The sequence below is a fragment of the Cyprinodon tularosa genome, unplaced genomic scaffold, assembly GCF_016077235.1.
Source record: "Cyprinodon tularosa strain WSP-4 unplaced genomic scaffold, ASM1607723v1 ctg70, whole genome shotgun sequence".
Taxonomy (NCBI): Eukaryota; Metazoa; Chordata; class Actinopteri; order Cyprinodontiformes; family Cyprinodontidae; genus Cyprinodon; species Cyprinodon tularosa.
Genome location: NW_024039452.1, coordinates 1,718,271 through 1,739,784, shown reverse-complemented (window position 1 = coordinate 1,739,784; position 21,514 = coordinate 1,718,271). Strand labels below are relative to the sequence as shown.

Sequence of the window (21,514 nt, the reverse complement as noted above, 5' to 3'; positions counted from 1 at the left end):
GAACTGTACCAGGTGTTACGAACCAACTTTGCCTTAAGAGGAGGATTCATTTTGCAGTTTGAGGATCCTGATTTCAATAATCAGTTGTGCAACCTAACGGACATCAAAGACCTTCCTGTTGACCGTGCAACTTTGAAAGTATTGTTCACAGCTGATGACTCCACGGATTCTACACTGGACACTGGAAGCCTCTCTTCTCCAAGTAGTGCAGATTTTGTTAAATGGCCTGACTCCTTCCCGATTCCAAAGTTTTCCCATGATGTGGAGCTGCAACTGAAAGAAGCTAATTGTAGATATGCTAAGGATGGATCTGTGATGGTGATTTCTAAAACTTTGAAGACTAATATCCTTGACACACTTGCAGACTGTATGTCAAAGATTACTGCTTATCCTGACAGGCAACACTATGAAAATGTGGCCAAAACACTGGTAGAAAGGCATCCCTGTCTGCGAGACCCAGGGTCAGAAAAGGGATGGTACTCATGGTTTCACAGTCTGAAATTCAAAATGGGAAACTACAGGCATAAATTAAGCTCAGCAGGATGCCCTGAGGTGGTCATAAACAAACGAAAATCTGGAAGTTCAAAAGGGGAAACTGTCAAAAAGTCAAAGAAGGGGGAGGTGAACTACTGTCCTGATCCACCTGAAGGACAGAGTCCTGAAAACATGGAGGTGAAGCGCAAGATAATGGAGGCTGAAATACAGAAGAAAGACCCAAATCATCAGCTGATTGAGGATTTGATGGTTTCTACATTTTCTCAGCGTAGGAAAGACATTGTAGGAGATCAACCACACATCACAGAGCTCATGTCCCGATGGCCTGCTCTGTTCCATGAGAGACAGGTAATCGCACATCTGAATTAGTTTCACCAAGAGATTTAGTGATTTAATACTGAGTTAACTGTGTCCTGATGAGTTTTATATTCTATCACCTCAGATTAGGGCAGAATTTACAAGAATCGTCACCACAGACCTTCTGAAATCTTTTGTTGACGGACTTGATGGCCTGGTTCTGAGACTGCTGGAGGTCTACAAAGCAGCAACCAAATCTGGGAAGAAGCAGCCACTCAAAGACATTTTGGACTGCCTTGCAAAAGATGTAAGCAGAACTGAAGATGGCTAGAAAACTAGGCATAATTTGTTATTTTTGTTAAAATATATTCATCTTACTGCATGTCTTATCTCTTACAGGACACAAATGAAAGGAGAAGGGCTGCTGCTCTGCTTGGTTTGCCACGCTACATATCTGGGGAAGATCCATCAACTGTCATCAGGATGTGTGATGTAAGACTAACAAATGTTATTACAAAAACTGTTTACATATTTAATTATTCCTCTTTCTTGATATCATTTCTTAAAAGTCTTTTTGTAGCATTTGTGTTTGCAAAAACTTATTTTTAGTCCTTAAGAGACATTACTTCCTGTTTACTACAGCCATGCATAACATCAAATTCTGATGTAATTACTTTGTCTATCATGATTGATTTTGCTCAAAGCCACTTGATGGAAACATGCCTGATTTGCATTTTCTTTCATTTCTTTTGACATTTTAAGAATTTGATGATTAAAAAAAATACATTAGAATGGAAACATTTCTAGTGTCCTACATTTTTAGAATAATTTCAGCGCTTCACAATGGGGGTTTTTAATCTGCCATACACTGTGCTCATGTGCATGAAAATACAAGTTCTGTGGATGAAAAAAGTTTGTCAAAAAGGAGGACTACCTGATGACAAAGTAAAGTGCTGAAAATATGTTGAATATGTACACATAAACAGGCTTTTTTTTCAGGTTGGACTTATTTTCAATGTCTAATTCTTCTGGATGTTTGCCTCATCCACAACAGTGGCCTGTTTCATTGCCATTATGCTCTATGCTTTGTCAAACTGGGAGTGTGTCAGGTTATTCTCTGACTGAACAGAAGTGCATCATACAACCCCACAAGTGTCAAAACATGCAGATTGTTAAACCTCACAATAGCATAAAAACTTGCAGTTTAAAAATAACTGAGTATTTACATTCTTTACTTACACACAAATGTCATTATTTCTTTTCTATTTTTAAGGCTCATGCTGATATTCTGGATGATGCCATGAAGGGGATGCAGGTCGGTCTTCTGATTGCCTGTGAAGGTAGTGAACAGGGGGCCATCCCACACGAGGTCTTCGACGTGGCAGTTGTGGTGGAGGAGACCATTGTGCTTCACAATATTAAAGATGTGACAGTTGGCTTTGCTATGCTTATGGGTGTCATCTACTGTATCAATCTCAAGTATCCAAATGACATGAAGTATTCGTTCGAGTTTCTTCAGAGAGTGGTGATGAAGATCAGTCCAGACCAGGCCTCAGCTCGAGTACATGGTTTGAGAAACAAACTCCTGAGGTACAAACTGTAACATCTGGTATGTTTACAGTTTTGTTTTCTTAAATAAGAGTTCCTGTAAGAATTTGTTCAGTTTGTTCTATGCACTAAATGTTAATACTAATGGTTATGCACTAAAACATTTAGCATTGTGCTGAATATGTGGAAAAACCTCTCAGGATTTTTGTGAGTTTGTTAAAACACTGATCATTTTGCACTTTTTCGACTGTTTTTGAGAGATGGTAGCTAGTTGTATTGACTTTGGACTGCTACTGTTCAACGTGGTTAAAATGTTTTGTAAAATAATGGTCTATATGGAGGACTGAAACTCGGCAATAAAATGCACTTAAAATGCACCATACCTCACAAATTTTTTACAATAAAACTTTAGGTAGAGTTCATAATTGGTGCCTTTTAAGTGCATTTATTGAGATTTATATAAAAAATATTTCTATTTGTCAAAAAATGTATTTCTGCTTTGGTCCTTCAATAAATGTTAAAACTTCTGCTTGTCTCGAACAAATGTTTTCTTTTTACACTTGATTTAAGGCTTGTCTCATATTTGATAGAGAAAGAAAAATGTATAATCTGAAATGGAAGCGTATTGGTGTAATTATTTTTAGAAAACTGGTAAACTTGGCATTGTTAGTGGAGAAAGTGAGCAATATTTGGAAATGTTAGTTTACTTAAATTGCAATTTGAAGTTCAGTAGCTGCCTTAAACTCTTGAGTTAAATTAACTCAAAAAGGGAATTGGTATGAATACAGTTAGTCAGTTTAACTTTAAAATTAGAGTTGAAAGTATATATAATTTTTTGCTACTTCAACAAAATAAAACAAGTTTTTTTGAATGGATAACTTAACTTTGCAAGGCCTTTAAACTTGGAGTATGAAGTTCATACAACTAGTAGTCATTAGTTAGACAAGTGGTATAACTTAATTATTTGAGTTCAAATAGAATATGATTGTAATTTTACTTGACAAGAGTACTCAATTTATAAAGAATGAATAATGTTCTATAGTTAGTCATTTCAACTTATGGTATCATATTTAATCAATGAATTATCAGCAATTGAGCTACTTTTCTAGTTTGCCATCCTGAGTTGGAAAAAAACATTATTTCAAGTTGTGTTAACTTGTGCTTTTAAGGCAGCTGCTTAACTCAAGTTTTTAAGTTTAACCACCCTAATTATTTTTACAGTGTGGCCAGAGAACAAAGAAAACTAATAAAGCTCTGAATCCCATAGAGCTTTGAATCCCAGAAAGCACAGCATTTAGTGTGGAATTCAACCATCGCTAACACTGGTGATGGAAAAGAGGGATCTCCTGTTAGATTGCTCATTTTGATGTTGTACTGTCAGAAATAGACACGCAAAGTGCTTAAAAAATGGACAACCAAAAAAAGAAAGGCAAGGGATCCTACCCAGACAAACTACACTCTGTGTGGAAGGTTCTCTATATTGAAACATTCTGAGGATCGTTCCATATAACCCAGATAACTGGACAGATTCATATGACCTGGTGCCTATCATAGAAGCTGAGCTTGTTTTCCATCTTTCCAACTGAGCTGTTCTTTTTATCCCTTCAAGAATACAGAAGTTTAAGTCTTCATCGTTTATAAAAAAACATTGTGTATTTTCATCGACACTTTTGGTTGCACGGTACTTTGAAAACAAATTTGTTATCTAGGGCAGGCATCCCCAAAGTCTGTCCTCGAGGGCCACTGTCCTGCAGGTTTTAGAGGTTTCCCTGCTCCAACACAGCAAATTTACATTGATAGTTTATTAACAGGCTTTTGCTGGACTACAATCATCAGAATCAGCTGTGCTAAAGCAGAGAAACCTCCAAAAACTGCAGGACAGCGGCCCTCAAAGGACAGACTTTGGGGATGCCTGATCTAGGGTTCTATCAAACATGGTGGATGCTTCCTCTAAAATGCAAGACACAATTTTGTTTTTGCTCCACCCCTCGTGGAAGAATTAGACAGCTTCAAGAAAACTATTGCAAGTCTAGACAGACGTTGTCAGGAGATGCAATTTCTGTAGGTAATGAAGATTGTAAGAGTAGCAGTCAGGTTTATAACCTCTGTGCTTTGTGCACAGTTTGCTATAGGAACTGCTCTGAACAATACAATGTAGATGCTATGACCAAAGCTTCTGTTATATGCAGAATAAGTCGGAGGTTGGCTTTTTTTCCCTGAGTAAACTGTCATTACTGGAAGAAATTTATGACATTTGGCTAAACTTACAGCTCCACCTGACACAATGGGCTTCTAAATATGCTTTGCTTGATTCAGATTTTATTTTTCTGCAGTAAAACATTGATTTTACTACAATGTCGCCTGTGTCTTTAAAAGGACTTTAATTCTGTAATTCGCAAAAGCTTTTGGTGAGGCTACAAAAAAGGTTCTTATTTTGGTCTATAATCAATAATAACAGTTTTGATACAGGTTTCACTGGAAAATATAGTCTTTTATCTCTTACGTTTAATGCTGGTAACAAATGTTTTGCTTTTAGACCTGATTATTGTGTAGTTAGGTATTCTATTTTCTTGCTGTATTTTTTTAGGCAGAAATTACTTCTTGAACACTTTGGGCTTAACAAGTTGGAACCTCCTTTGAAAAACTTAGAAAAAGATGAATAATGATTAAAAAAGTCGCCATGTTTGACCTTCTTTTACCAAAGGTGAAAAGCAGCATTTGCCTTCTAAGTCCTGTATATGGTCCGTAATATTTCCTCATCTCCTTTCACGTAGCACACCATTGTTCTGAGAATGTCAGATAACGTAGCTGTTAAGGTAATAATCATATGTAGACAGGCAAGAATTGAAGAATTTAATAATAGGCCCAAAACTTACAGATAGTCATGAGGAAAGAGCTGACTTGAGATCAGCACTTAACTGAAGATAATCCAGCAGGGAAGAATGAAAAATGAGGAGCATGTCTGGCAGCAAAAACAGGTGGCTCCCATGAGTTGATGAGTAAAGCAACAGGTGGAGTGAAAAAGCAAATTACATTGTGGAGAGGGAATGAAAGCATGATGGAATTAAGTAGATCTGGGAACATATTAACTATAGGATACTAAATGAATAAATAACTCAAAGAACCTTAAATGATGACAGGTATATCTAAACACATATGCAGGAGTCTGACAGTGAAACATTTATATTCAATTGTTTGCGCCTTATGGTCGTGAAAATACGGTAAAAAAATAAATAAATAAATTCTGTGTTTGCCGTTTGCTTGAAATGTGATAGTCTAATTAAATTGAGTTTTTTAACAAGTATCCTTTCTGTAAAGTTGAAGTATTTTGTTAATAAATTCCCCAGTGCTTTAAAGGTTCCATATTTTTCCACATTTGAAACTAAAAAGATCTTAACAATGAGGCTCCAACGGCATGTTTTTGCCATTTGTGCAGGAGAATGCCTCTCATATTAGGCAGACAACCTTTACCAAAAATCTCCTTATTCAGCCCTCCTCCAGACAAGCTGTTTTTCACTTTCCCTGTGGGAGAGACAGTACCTCATAAAGAAAAAAGTATTCAACCACGGTCCTCTATTAAGTGCCAAATGGGCAGATGCTTTTAATTAACAGCCACCCTTAATCACATACATATCTCTGAGGATCTTCAACATATTACACAGTGAAACACTGTTTTATACTTTTCCCCATAAACACATGAGCACACTCGGCCAATGAGCTTCTTTCATAAACATCTCATGGGTCATCATGACCTGGCTCCACTTTATGAACTGCCCTGTTTACCATTGTTTTGCTGACTCACACATGAGTAGCAGAACTGATCTTGTCCAATCAGATGTAACCAAGCCAGAGAACTAATTTTTCTCGGAAACCTTTCCCATGTTTATAAAATCAAGATGCTGAGTATGTGCATATTCAAACATAGCAACCAGACCTAAACACTCTGTCTATATTGATGGTTTATGAGCTTATGTGGGGGCATGTCCCTGTCCTCTTGATGGCCACGCCCCCACATCCTGCAATCACGACAAAACAGTCAGAGTTTGTTAAGATAGCCAAGGAGCACAGAGTAATACATTAAAGGAATGGTACACCCAAAACATGATTAGCCTTCATTTTCTACTCACCCCCATGCTGAACAACACTCTGGAGTACTTTTTTGATATCTCAAATGCATCTGGAGATCTGGGAGGCTTCTTGCTGTCTGCTGACATTCAAATAATGGAGGTCTATGGTGCCCGAGGTAGAAAGGTCCATAAAAGTCCACAAAAAACGTGTCAATATTCCTCCATACTGCTCGTCCAATGTATTCCAAGTGTCCTGAGTGGGTAGCGTCCATAATTTACTCGAAACGAAGTCATGTAGAATGTTTTTATAGGCTAAACAGTAGTGTATAGGATTTCCTAAAAGCGCGCGCCTGCGAGTTCACGACTCTACGGACACCGCGGCAGACCAAACCAGATGAAAGTGCGCATTCAGCGTCTGCTCTGCCGATAATGCAAGCGTAGAAGAAGAAATGTGCTGTTTACCTGTGCAAAGAAAGAAACAACAAAAGAAAAATGTCTGAGGACTTCAGTGTTGAGGAAGAGCATGAGTTCTTTGCCGAGCTGAATGCGCACTTTCGTCTGGTTTGGTCTGCCGCGGTTTCCGTAGACTCGTGAACGCGCTTTTAGGAAATCCTATACACTACTGTTTATGCTCTAAAAACATTCTAAATGACTTCGTTTCGAGTAAATTATGGACGCTACCAACTCAGGACACTTGGAATACATTGGACGAGCAGTATGGAGGAATATTGACACGTTTTTTGTGGACTTTTATGGAACTTTCTGCCTCAGGCACCATAGACCTCCATTATTTGAATGTCAGCAGACAGCAAGAAGCCTCCCAGATCTCCAGATGCATTTGAGATATCAAAAAAGTACTCCAGAGTGTTGTTCAGCATGGGGGTGAGTAGAAAATGAAGGCTAATCATGTTTTGGGTGTACTATTCCTTTAAGGTCAGCGCTTAACCGCTGGGCTGCACAGACCGCTCTGGAAAGCATATTTCCCCTTATGACATCATATTGGGGATGCTAAGAGGTGGAGAAAGACAGTTAGAGAGGGGAAATGTGTTGTTTTTTTTCATTTGTGAATCTCATACCCAGGCTTCAAGACACATAAGACTGTTATAAAATGTGTATAAAAAATTTTTTAGGTGATCTTGGACCTGTAAATATTCTGCTTTTCTTTTAAATCTTTTCCGTTTATGTGTGAAGTGCTTACTGACTAAAATGCCAATGCACAATTAAATCCCTTCATCTATCCTTGTATAACACGTTATACCTCAGTGGGTTCAGACTTAAACAACAACAATTGGTATAGACTGCAATGCATTTGGCTGTTCTTCTCAATAAACAAGGGGTGAGCCAATCTGTTGCATTTGATTAAAACATACATCAAATACATTATTGATAAATGCTTTTGGCCACTTAGAAAGAGTTACTGATAGTCAAACAAGATAAATGCAGCACAAAATGAGTGAATATGGTTGTGTTTGTGGGGTAAAACACTGTCAAACAGAGGAATTTATGCTAATTGTCCTGCTTTTTCTCCGCTTCCACGTTCACACTTCCCATAGCATATGGCCTCTTGCCTTAAGATCTTTTAAAACTTGCTGTGAAACGTATTATCTAAAGCAATCCACTATATAATAACTCTACTGTATAGAACTGTGTGACTAAAAACAGCATATGTGCCCTTTTTAAAATTTCAGTTTCATTAGTGGTCATAATCTGCCATATTTGAAATGCGTCAACTGTGCCAAACAGCAAATAAAACCAAAAATGAAGAACAAGGTAGCATAAAAATGTTAGGTTTCTGTTATGTTTTGTTTTTCTTTTGGATGTTCAGTTTTGCTTTGCTCTTTGTTTTAGAGTTTTTTATGGTTTAATTCTTATTTTATTGTGTTCTTTGTTTTTTTTTCTTAGTTACTGTCTTTTTTTGAGTGTTTAGTTTTACTTTGCTCCATGTTTTTATAGTCTTAGTAGTTTAATTCCAATTTCGTTGTGTTTTGTAGTTATTTTCAGTCTTCCAGGTTTTTATTTGCTGCCCTCTTGTGTTCCCCTTTTTTCCTTGGCTCCCTTTCTGTTCTGCTCTCTGCTCACCTGTTCCCAATCTGCTCATTAGCCCTCTCTTTGTTTCTGTCTTCTATAAATGCTCTCTCTTCAGTTCCTCTCTGCTGGGTCCTCGTCTAACTTCCTCCAACTCGTCTCTCTGAGCCTTCCTCCTTGTTACAGTGATTCCCCTGAAGTCTCCATGGATTTTAGTACGTTTTGACTTGGTTTTCATTTTGGATTTTTGGATTCTGGTTTCCCGTTTATTTGGACTTTGTTTTCATATTTTTGATTTTGAATTACCTGCCTCTGTTTTCAGTTCACATTCATTAAATCACAAAGAAATCTCACCTGTGCCTTCCTGCCTCTGCTTTTGGATAAACAAACCATAACCAAATCGTGACAAAAAAAAAACCCTGAAGAACATAGAAACAATGAAAAAAGAAACTGATTTTGTTTTATATATATTTCTTAAATACAGAATAAAAGAAGTGAGTATGTACTCAAATGGAGTTGTACTCTATGCTGGTGAAGGTTCTCAATGATCCAGGTCATAGTTATTCCAAAAAATTTAAAAAACAAACCACTGAACTTTGTTTCTAAGTTTGAAGATGTTTCGCTTCCCAACCAGGAAGCTTTTTCAATTCCAAATGTCAGACATAGCAGTGAATTCAAGGTTTTATACAGTAGCCTAACAAAGCCTTGTTCTTGTTTAGAAAATTAATTAATTCAAATTGAAATGGAAATTGGGTCCACCCCTTTGGAATGGGGTCGTTTGGTTTCTTTGGTAGCCTGCAATGCCCCATACCTGTCTATGTCTCTGAAAGGGGGTCATTAAAGGTAATTGTTGGCCTGGCTAAATAGATGAGGTCTTCCGTTTCCCTGTAAAGGGGTTGGGGTTGCGATGATAGCAGGAAGGAATCAACACACATGCAGCATTGTAGTTTTTTGAAAGCTGAAATCTGAGTCCACCCCCTCTGTTTAAGGTTGGTTTTTCTTTCTTAACATAGATGGCTTCCTTCAACTCCTCTCAAACCAAATATTTTCTTTGTCAAAAATGTGAACATTCTGGTCCTCAAAAGAATGTCCTTTGTCCATAAATTGTAAATGTACCACAGAGTCTTGTCCCGATGCTTTGTCGTACTCCCACAATCACCTTTCTTACTAGCCAGGGATTCACGAAAAACTAATGGACTTAAGCCAGGTTTTAACAAAGAAGCTTTTAAAACCATATCAGAGAAGAAAAACTGAGCTCTAAATTAAGAATTGAACAAAATTTCGAATCTCGAAATCAAAAGAACAAAATTCAACGAATTTAATAAAACTCTTAGAAAGATATTTACAAGATTATTAAATTAAATTCTTCTCATGCTATAAACTAAAGTAAAAGATTTCACAATAAAAGAAAACTGTCAAGTAATTCAAGTAAGTAATTCTTAAAAATACTCCATTTTGTATTTAAAACTATCAAAATTTCTGTCTAAAGGTTAGGTTGACGTTCATCAACGTTTCTGAAATCACTTTAACATAAAGTGACATATAATGAACTGTTATTGTTAGAAAGCACAGTTGAGCTGTAAAAGAACAACGCTTATGTTCACCGTTTCAGACAACGTATTATCCGCATATCTTTGCCATAAAATAATGAAAACAATTCCAAAGCTACTAATGTGGCATTTGTTTTATTGGTGAAGCAGATGAAAATGATCATCACTGCAGTTATGTTTGCCAATGACTTTGAACAGATGCTTTATGGATATTGAATCTGGCATAACACCACCTGTCTCCTCTGCAAAATGAGTAAAAAATATCTGTCTTATCGTTCCCATGCAAACCAAGCTACAGAAGAATATACCAAAAAAAATAAGAAATAAGTCTGGCATTTGTTTTTTATTTGGTTCCTTAGTATTGCTTTTATCTTCTCGAAGATGTAAACACACTGACATTAAACACCTACCACCCCAATGTCCACACTGCTGCATCATGCAGGCATCTAAACAGTACATGGCTGTTAACAAGATCTCCCTTTGGCTCCGAGTGTTGATTAGGTCAGGTAGTCAATAAAACCCACAGCCAGAGCTGTGGCGCACCACACACACTCAGGTGTCTTTTATCAGCCTCTCTCCAGCCTTCAGCCTCACCAGCAGTCAATAGCAGGAAGAGACTAATCCATAACTGCAACGGCAGCAGGGCGTCTGACGTGAGCCCACATGATTAAGAGTGAACATTCGAGCGGCATTAGCACAAACATCTGCCAAGCTGGGAGCGACACTTGCGTCCCCATATCGAAAACAGGCCGACCATACAGGAAACAGATGAACAGGCTTCAATCTGAGCACGCACGCACACACACGCAGGAGGGAAATACAGACTCATCCAGTGTGCTTCATTTGACACACAGCTGGGTGAGTGTCAGGGCTGAGCAGATAAATGCTTGCCCTGCAGTACGTGGAAAACAAAGGTGTTTCCTCTGAGGATAGAAAAGCTGCAGTGAAACTGAAAATGCAGAGGCGTACACAGCGTGCATGTGTATCTGTGTACAATGATAAACACATAACACATACAAAGAGTGCTATTCTTTTTTCTTTTTTTTTTTCACTTGTGCCCTCTAACCACCCTGACTGAACACTTGTTTTTTTTTCTCGAGCAAAGTAAAAACTCTTTCACTTGTCCTTATAACCGCTACAGGTCTCTATGGACACCATCAGAATTTTTTATACAAATAAAAAGAAAAAAAAAACAACAACAACAAAGTGTTATTCTCTGTAGTTATTTAAACAATTAGCTTATCAGATCAAAATAAATTTGCTTTTGTGCTCAACGTAAACGATTCGCTGTGTCACATTGAGATTCCCCTGCATGCCGTTGCAAACTTTAGAACCTTACAGGCACGGAACTGAAATTGAACTGATGAAGAACGTGATGAAAAAGCAGCACATTCCTGCTCCGTGTGTGCACTTTAACAACGTTTCAGTGGAACATCTCTCTGCAGGTAATGCTGTAATGGAACCTCTGGCTGTGATCACCGTGCCCTTTGTGTGTATGAGCCCAGGATGTGTGCTGTGTGTTCGAGCTCTCATGCATTTGTGTAAAGCACTCCCGCCTGCCAGTGTGATGGATGCTCCTTTTTGTAGCACAGGTTAGAAGGCATCCTTGATGGGATAGGCCAACTGTTCATCACTCCTGCCTCTCCTTCATTGCCCCACTTCACACCTCCATCTATTCTCTGCCTCCTATTCCAGCTGTACATGATAAATGGCCCATACAACAAATGTGGTATGTGATATCTTGCTTTTTTTTTCTTTTGCCACAAGCTTTCTATACCTCTTTTTTTGCCATGCTGATTCATACATCTTCCATAGGAGGCTGGTAGTTAATGAATCTTTAATGTTTTTCTTTTTAGTTTAACCTACAGTACAGGTAGACACGTTTGACCTATCTTCTGTGATCCAAGCCAAAAACCTTCACCTCTTGTCAATTAGGTTAAACACCTTATAACGGGATTCCCCTTTTATCAGTTCAAACTCAAAACTAGCATCTTTCACTAGCAGTTTTATCTTTTTTACCTTATTTGTTGGTTCTGATTTTGGAAACTTCTTTAGCCACAGAATAAAAATAAAAAAGGGTTGCAATTTTCCTTAAATGATGAATTACCTCTGAAATCAATTTCTAAATGAAGCTAATTAAACAATTTTATCTTTTTTGTGCATCAAAACTAGCCTCGTGAGACCATCCTGATCTCACGAGCTTTCAAGGTTTCACTCGCTAATCAGTCTGGAGACTCTGTGTTGAAGAACATTTTTGAGCAGTTCACCAAACGAACGTCCAATCAGCGTTGGCTTTGAAGCGGGTTGAGGTGTGACGCAACAAGAAGCGCGACAGTTCAGTCTAAAGAACATGGCGGCTTCAGCCGTTGAAACTAGCGTTAGCGTGGCTATCGAGCAAGTTTTATCGGAATTACAGAGTATTTCTTCACTGAAAGAAGAGCAAAACACTGCTCTGGAGGCTTTTCTCAGGGGAAAAGATGTTTTTTGCTCTTCTCCCAACTGGTTTCGGCAAGAGTAGCCTGGCTGTTAGTACGTCATATGCTTCGTTGATCTGATTGGTTTATTTGGCCCGTCTATCACCAACATAGGCCAATCAGCTAACCAGTATTTTTGCCCCTTCCCAAAATTACTTCCATGGAAGGTTTCCAGATGGATATGCGGAGCAAATCCATCTGGTGGAGTCAGGTTACATCAAAACATCAATCTCTGCATTTAAAAAAAACGAAAAAGCAATGCCTGTCTGGAAAAAAAACTGAAAATAGTTATAAAGTTCCGACAGAAACTGTCTTGGAAAAAAATTAACCCTTTAACATTGAGATTGAAGATGTTATAATCTGCTCAAAAGGCAATTTGTATAAATTAAACAGGCTAATCAAGTCCTAAGTTTCTGCAAGTCTTTGCAAGCATTTATATAGTCAAAGGCAAAGAAAAGATACCAGTCGATGTGTTGTAACATGCACCAAATTTTTATATGGTGATTTTTTTTTTAATTAAGAAGATTAAATCTGTTAACAAATACATTTATGCTACAGAATTATGTCAGTTTTTACATTTTGATCTAGTTCTTTTGAACATGCATCCTTTAAATCTTTGGGAGCAGCCACACGCTTCTTGTAGCGAACATTGACCATGGCTCTTGTAAAGGAAAAACAATACTGATCTCAGCTGAACTTAAAGAAATATTTGACAACAAACACTGTGAACAGAGCTTCAATATCCTAAGTACATCTTGTTTATCTAAGCACGGCTCCACTCTGATGAATCAGTCGAAGAACATTAATCTTTGTTTACTCTAGCTGCCAGAAAAGATACCCTGGGATTTACGCAGTCCCCGGCTTCCTTACTTCCATATAACTGCTCCTTTCGCCGCTACTCACCCACTTATCCAAAAAGGGAGATGTAAAGTGAAATGCATTAGGGTTCAGGATCACACCTATCCATTAACTGAAGCTAGCTGTGGTTTCACTCTTCATTCAGATGACAAACAAAATAGGGAGGGGGATCTTCAGGATCAAAACAACAATTCCACTGAAGCCAAAGATGTCATTTGGAATAGAGATGGAGCCGTCAGCAGGCTTGTTAAGGAGGCTGACTTGATAAACAGAGTAATTCATCATCAGTTTTCCTGCCAAGGCAGCATAGAGTCAAATCCTAGTGCTATAGGAACAGGGGGTGGGGGCGTGGCCATGTCCTTGATGATTAATTTGAATAAACACGAGGACATTAACATTAATGTTGATTGCTGATTAAATTCAGATCCATTATGCTCTCTCAGCAGAGAAGAACGCCCCCCACCCCCTCTACTTCGCTTTTTTATCACCTAGCTGACATCCGTCTGTTGCGCTCTCTATATCCACATCTTAAATGTCTGACAAAAGCTTTGGATAGTTGGTTTGTTTGTGGATATCCGATGCTAAAAAGCTCTCGGATCAAAGCGAGAAGGAAAAAGAGACAAGATCCTGTTTGGTTCTGCTCATTGGTTTAACCCAGATCGGATAAGATTCATTTCAAGACTTATATAAATACATGATGCCATAATGTGCACAGTAAATGTTTCATGTCATGATACGTTTCACATTCTATACATAGGAAGTCAAATTGTCTCACGAAATAGTGGGAAGAAGGCAAACTTAATTACTCCCTCTCCATCATTATAATACCTACAAAATATGTACTTATTTTGTGTTGACGTATAATCTGGATGTGTTGTCTTTAAGGCGTTAAATTCAAAAGTTGGTCCACATTAGATTGAGTTAAAATAACAATTATTATAATATTAAACCTGGGATTTCAGATTCCTGTCCTTAGGGAGCAGAAACCTGCACCTTTTAGACCTGCCTCTGGTTTAAATCAACTAAATTAGGAGTTTGCCCTGAAATCAAACGATTGACGGTTCAAGCCCCGGCTCCGACTTTCAGTGTCGTTGTGTCCTTGGGCAAGACACTTCACCTGCATTGTCTACTGATGGTGGTCAGAGGGCCCGGTGGCGCCAGTGTACGACAGCCCTGCTTCTGTCAGTGAGCCCCAGGGCAGCTGTGGCTACATTGTAAATTGCCACCATCAGTGTGTGACTGTGTGCGTAAATTGGTCAAGTCTCCTGACTTGAATAAAGGCGCTATATAAGTACATGCCATTTATCATAAATTAAATGTTAATCTTCTTTGCAGGACTGGAGAACATGACTTGAATTGAGAAAGTAATTAAGTAATATGATTCAGATGTATTGGACCAGGGAGAATTCTAAAAGTTGCTTTTAAGACAAAGGGGAGGTCTACTGGGTTCGCCGGTTTAGAGAACTAGTCCAACTTCAGGCATCTGTCCGTAAGGGAAACAGTAGCCTAAACCTCTACAACAGTGGCTTTGCTATTTGCTCTGTAAAGACAGTCATCAAAACTTTTTATCTGCTGTCATCCCACTCTAAGATTTGGTCTTCAAACAAACATATCAACTGTATGTTGGAAATTTGGAAGAGTTGCTTGAACTTACGGAGGACTTAATTATCGTTTAATTGAATTGAAATAGAAAAGTGTTGTACCAACACCGTATTTTCAACATACAACACCATCCCTGGAAATGTAACACTGTCAGTTTTGCTGAGTGTAAATAATGGAAAAAAGCAACACATTTTAAAATCTTACCATACATAAAAAAGACAGATTTGCTAACTGTAGATTAGTGACTGTCTAGTGCCTAGTCAGAAACACTTTATATGGGTTTGTCATGTCTAAAACAATGGCAGAGCTGCAACAGGAAGAACACTCTTTTCATGTTTGGTATTTTATTTTGTTTGAAGAAGGTAGTTTATGCAGTGCACTAAATCTTCGCCAAACAAGGACATGCGTCAATAAAACCTAGATGATTTCTTTCACATCACTCGCCTAAAGGAGAGCCGGTGAAAGCTGGTTGAGGACTACAGGCGGTGACATCGTAAAATCTAACTCTGCTGAAAACGTCCACTCTGAGAATATCGCTTTTTACAACAGAGTCAGTGTATCGACAAACAGACAAATCAAAGAGGCAAACTACAGACCACAGGAGGAAAAACTCAATTTAGAGCTGCAAATAGACTCTGTACACCGATACTCCCACAAAGCTGCCACTAGGTAAGGGGTGGGAGAAATGTCAGGTTTCTTTGTATGAAGTCGTCGGAACAACATATGTCTTTATCACAAATATCATAAAGATTGTAATGTGTTTGCATCTGTGTGTATGTGAAAGAGAAAAGAGGGCTGCTCATCATCCCTCTGCCCTTCCTGACCAACATATTTCATAAGGAATTGAGAGTGCATCCTTCGAAGAAGCTACGATCCTGTTAATGGGGAGGTGAGCGTGAAGGGTGGCTTTTAAATCAATTCCAATGTGCCATTTGAGCCTCCTGTTTATCACGCTGCAATGTGGCAGCTAGTGCTGATCACTAGAACTCAAACATGATCTCTTCCTGACACGACAGCCTCTGCAGGCTCTTAATCTCCAGGGTTAGCCCACCCCCGTGACAGCTAGAGGGTCTCTGTGCATACGAATTGATGAGCCAGTCTGCTCTCATACCATCATGTGGTAAAGTAGCGTTGGTTACGGGTGAGGCAAGACAACTTTTCTGATAATTTCAAGGCAAATTCAAATGGTTCTAAGTGCATACAGAGGTTAAAATCAATTTAGATCATTTTAGATCATTTTCTGTGAAGAGCCTCTTCTCTGCTTATGTAGGAATGTTCAACATTAAACAGACACACACTCACATCTTTCTCTCGATTTTCCGAGAGCCTCAAAGGTGAGAGCCCCAGAGATGCCATGAGAAGGTTAATTTTACTGTTGCCATGACGATGGAGTTCAGATGTGCCCTTAGTCCTAATGAGCTGAGTGAAGTGACACAGACGGTGGTAAGGAAGTCTCTGATAGCCCGATATACTGTATATCACCCACTACAGTGAAAATAAAGGAATTGGCACAGAGGAAGTCAATCATAAACTGACAAGAGTTTTAATTTTGTTAGTTCTTGGATTTTTGTTAACTTAGTTTGTTTCCACCTAGTTTATTAAAACCTGTTGTTTTGGGGTTTTTTTGGCAGAAAACGAGCATAATCAGTCCTCTGTGAAACCATATTGTCTTTTCTACTTATATGCATGCACTGCATTACATGCACAATCATGCGAGCAAGGAGAATCCGTCTAAAAAAGAAAGAATACAGGTGCTGGTCATAAAATTAGAATATCATGAAAAAGTAGATTGATTTCAGTAATTCCATTTAAAAAGTGAAACTTGTATATTATATTCATACATTACATACAAACTCATATATTTCAGATGTTTATTTTGTTTAATTTTGATGATTACAAATGACAACAAATGAAAATCTCAAATTCATCATATCAGAAAATTAGAATATTACTGAAGACCAATAAAAACAAAGGATTTATAGAAATGTTGGCCAACTGAAAAGTATGAACATGAAAAGTATGAGCATGTACAGCACTCAGTATTTAGTTGGGCCTCCTTTGGCCTGTATTACTGCAGCAATGCGGCGTGGCATGGAGTCGATCAGTCTGTGGCACTGCTCAGGTGTTATGATAGCCCAGGTTGCTCTAATAGTGGCTTTTAGCTCTTCTGAATTGTTGGGTCTGGTGTATTGCATCTTCTTCTTCACAATACCCCATAGATTTTCTATGGGGTTAAGGTCAGGAGAGTTTGCTGGCCAATTAAGAACAGGGATACCATGGTCCTTCAACCAGGTACTGGTAGCTTTGGCACTGTGTGCAGGTGCCAAGTCCTGTTGGAAAATGAAATCTGCATCTCCAAAAAGTTGGTCAGCTGCAGGAAGCATGAAGTGCTCTAAAACTTCCTGGTATGTGGCTGCGTTGACCCTGGACCTCAGAAAACACAATGGACCAACACCAGCAGATGACATGGCACCCCAAACCATCACTGACTGTGGAAACTTTACACTGGACTTCAAGCAACGTGGATGAAGTGCCTCTCTTCTTTTCCTCCAGACTCTGGGACCTTGATTTCCAAAGGAAATGCAAAATTTACTTTCATCAGAGAACATGACTTTGGACCACTCACCAGCAGTCCAGTCCTGTTTCTCTTTAGCCCAGGCAAGACGCTTCTGACGCTGTCTGTGGTTCAAGAGTGGCTTGACACAAGGAATGCGACAGCAGAAACCCATGTCTTTCATACGTCTGTGTGTGGTGGTTCTTGAAGCACTCACTCCAGCTGCAGTTTTTGAAGGGGTTTTGTTTCACAATCCTCTCCAGGGTGCGGTTATCTCTCTTGCTTGTACACTTTTTTCGACCACATCTTTTCCTTCCCTTCGCCTCTCTATTAATGTGCTTGGACACTGAGCTCTGTGAACAGCCAGCCTCTTTAGCGATGACCTTTTGTGTCTTGCCCTCCTTGTGCAAGGTGTCGATGGTCGTCTTTTGGACAACTGTCAAGTCAGCAGTCTTCCCCATGATTGTGTAGCCTATAGAACTAGACTGAAAGACCATTTAAAGGCTTTTGCAGGTGGTTTGAGTTAATTAGCTGATTAGAGTGTGGCACCAGGGGCCATCAATTTTGAACTTTTTCACAATATTCTAATTTTCTGATATGATGAATTTGAGATTTTCATTTGTTGTCATTTGTAATCATCAAAATTAAACAAAATAAACATCTGAAATATATGAGTTTGTATGTAATGTATGAATATAATATACAAGTTTCACTTTTTAAATGGAATTACTGAAATCAATCTACTTTTTCATGATATTCTAATTTTATGACCAGCACCTGTATGTAAATTAGATGTTAACATTTGCTCCGGGCTTTGGCCTTTGTTCTGCAGGTTGGACATAATGTGATTACAGTGTTTGGCGGTGCCCTTCACTGTATGCTCTTTCTCTCTTCCAGATCAAGATCATGCACACCACCAGTAGACTTCTGCAGTGCTATCTGCTTTTTTCACTGCATTCATGTTTCCTCTCCAGGCAAGTCTTTGCTCGCTGAGGCCTTAAAAAATTCAAACCTATAAAAAATTGTTTCCAATGTCTTTACCTTAAAGGACTAGGGGAGGGTGTTCTTTTTCAGGATTGATCAACAAAATAAGTTGTTCTCCTAATTGTTAATCATTCTGGTGATATGTATGCTTGTTTGTGCATGTGCACTTTCAGGCGTATTTGTCTGGTGAGCTACGGTTTCAGACAGTTGAAGCTCACCTTCCTCACTGAGGTTCTTTGAAAATGCCAGAAGGATGTAAGAGAAGTGTCTAGGAAGTGTATGAGAAGAAGAGAGAGGCCTCAGAAGAGACGAGAGTGTTTTTGGGAGATTTTTTCAGGCGACGGCGAACACTGCATGCATAGGTTGGGCTTCTCACTGATGCCTTGGTTGCAAAGTTGCAACTCGACAGGTAAAGTTGGGATGCTATTTGAAGAATTCTATTTCACATCACTGCTAGTAAAACATGGTCTCACATGTTTAATAGGCATTCGCTTTTAGGAGCAGGTACGGGGTTGTGCATGTACATTTTTTTTTAAAGTAGAAAGGAAAAATTCAAAAGTTAAAAAATTCGGGGGGAAAAAACAAACTCCCCTATACCTTCAATAATAATAATAATAATAGTACAGATAAAACAAAAACAACTGAAAAGGGCTTTATTTAGAATTATATTAGTCAATTTACCTATAACTTAATGACATAGAGTTGCATCAGTGAAGTTGGTGAGTTTGTATAAATGCACAGAATAGTTCTGCATGGAGCTCTGAGCTGGGACTGATTCAGCACTAAAAGCTGCAGGGGGCCCAAAGAAGTGAGAGACCTGAGAATCCCACTTTATTCTTTGCTTATCCTGCTGCAGGGCCAAGCAAAGCTTAAGCTGCAGAGCATACTAATGGCAAGGAAACCCCACCAAAGTAATCCCCCCAAAATAGTTAGTTAGTTACTTAGATAGATAGATAGATAGATAGATAGATAGATAGATAGATATCTTATTGCGTTTGTTTTTCTATGCATTACAAGGCCACTTTAAAGCATCTACACGTGTCACAATAAACCTGTCAAAATCCAAAATTACATCCTACTGAGGACATCAGGCAAGATTTTGGAATTAATGCTAACAAAGTCTCTCCTTTGAATTTGACCAAGCTTAACTACACTTCCAAAGAAAGATGGGGAAAACACTGCGTCTCGCATTCAAGGGAAAATACTTAAAGCCTTTTCTTCTCCTAGAATAACACAAGGAAACTGAATCTAAAGTTGGGTTTAAAGTGGTTGCTGATGCTGTTCCCTGCTTTAAGCTAGAAAGCCAACTTTGACAGCAATCACCAAACGAGTGGCTGAAATCACAGCACTATTGTTTGTGCAAAACCACAATCAGAGCCATATTGTTGGAAGCCTTGCTCTACAAAAAGGCCCGTGGTTCGGCAACAAAATTAAACACCTTAGGCCAGTGAGCAGCGGCCGTTGTACAGCCGATCAAACGTAGCTATAAGAGTTTTGTGTGGACACAATAAAAGACTCCCATTGTGGCAGACATGCTCTGAGCACTTCAAAGGGGGAAAAAGGGATTTCAAGAGCAAATTTTATGGTGTGTGTGAGCCCTTAGGTTGGGGAAAAAAAGAAAAACAAAACAATAATCCGTATTACATTTTCCTGAATAATTACTGATTATTTCTAGCATAAGTAAAAGAATCAAAAATCTTTATTGTAATGTAAATATACCCCTTTATTGTCCCACATTGGTGAAATTGACTCTCCACATTTGACCCATCCCCTTGGGGAGCAGAGGGCTGCCATTGTCTGTTGCCCGGGGAACAGTGTGGGCTTAAATGTTTTGATCAGGACCCTGAAGTGGATACTGTGGGGATCGAACAGGATACTTGCAACCTTCTCAGAGCACAAGCGCACTGCTCAAACCACTAGTCCAACACTCCCCTAAGAATCTTTAATGTTATTATAGACATATAATGAAATTTATGTTGGGCCAATTTATTTTGAGCAAATGATAGTTCTTAAAGCATTCCTAAACAGGGTTCCTACAGCATAAGGCAAGTTAAATTCAAGACTTTTTAAGACTTTTTAATGCCACTTGAAATAAAAATTTAAGACCAAATTCACAAGAAACACAAGAAAAACCTGCTTGCGACAACTTAACCCAAAGGTTTATTTTAACATAAACCACTGCACTAATTTTTCAAATTTTGAAAAGCTTCCCATACAGAAAGAAAGCTAAAAACACAAATGACAGATATATTTGAACAATTATTTAACTGAATTCACAAACTTTGTTTTAGCAGGGAACAAAACAAATCAGTTTTAAAGCCCCAACATAACCAGTGCTAAGTCTTTTTTGCAGCTATTTTTCTTTGTATCGTTTTCTTAGTATGTTTGATTTGGTGATAAGTGGAGGCGTTGCAGAGACAAGGGTGGAACTAAACTGAGAAATACCGGTTGTTTCTCGGTAACTCGATTTTGACGCTTTGTGTTTCGCGCTTCGCATGTGCGACTCCACTGCCTTAATTCCCATCGTTCTGAGCTTGAATGATTTCTTGCACTAAATCCACTGAGCCTCATGTATGTTCCCTGGTTTTAGCCACGGAGAAAACTCTTGGCTGGAGACAATTTTGGTTACATTTACACTTGCTTATATTTTCCAGACAAAAAGTTAATGGCGCATCTCCCAAATGTCCCGGTCGCAACAACGCTTTTATTGGTTCCGCTAAAAAAAAAAAGTCAATTTCAATGTTTTATTTAGATTACAAGAATAAATCGTAATAAAAATAATCCTAATTGTCATGGTCTTGGTTCTGCTGTTCCTTTCTTTGCTCCTTGTTTTCTAGATTTATTGGTCTAATTCCGGTTTTGTTGTATTTCTAGATTTATATTAGTTCTCATGTTTTTCTGTTGTCCTCTTTTGCCCTCTTGTGTGTGTATGTTCCTTTCCCCTTGGCTCCCTCGTTGTCTCCTCTCACACCTGTTCCTTGTCTGCTCGTTAGCCCTCCCTTTGTCTCTCTCTGCTATATATGCTCTCTCTCTGCTCTCAATCTTTGTTGGTTCCTTGTC

The 21,514-nt window shown here is 38.6% G+C and overlaps 2 protein-coding genes across 8 annotated transcripts in view; one reads left to right on the top strand and one right to left on the bottom strand.

The window, feature by feature from the left end:
- The window catches only part of nrxn2b (neurexin 2b), a 1,247,190-nt gene that overhangs the window by 831,858 nt on the left and 393,818 nt on the right, over positions 1–21,514 (bottom strand). The window lies entirely within an intron of this gene.
- LOC119772159 lies at positions 35–2,513 on the top strand. The gene is made up of 4 exons (XM_038268485.1): positions 35–843; positions 938–1,099; positions 1,192–1,284; positions 2,066–2,513. Exons 1-4 carry the CDS (start codon positions 316–318, stop codon positions 2,393–2,395), a joined length of 1,113 nt encoding a protein of 370 aa, XP_038124413.1. The 5' UTR covers positions 35–315; the 3' UTR covers positions 2,396–2,513.

Bases quoted from the DNA above. Each gene is read 5' to 3' on its own strand.
- LOC119772159 (XM_038268485.1), top strand. From the start codon at position 316: ATGGTGATTTCTAAAACTTTGAAGACTAATATCCTTGACACACTTGCA. The intron at 1,100-1,191 runs GTAAGCAGAACT...TATCTCTTACAG, and splicing joins TGGACTGCCTTGCAAAAGAT to GACACAAATGAAAGGAGAAG. The intron at 1,285-2,065 runs GTAAGACTAACA...TCTATTTTTAAG, and splicing joins CTGTCATCAGGATGTGTGAT to GCTCATGCTGATATTCTGGA.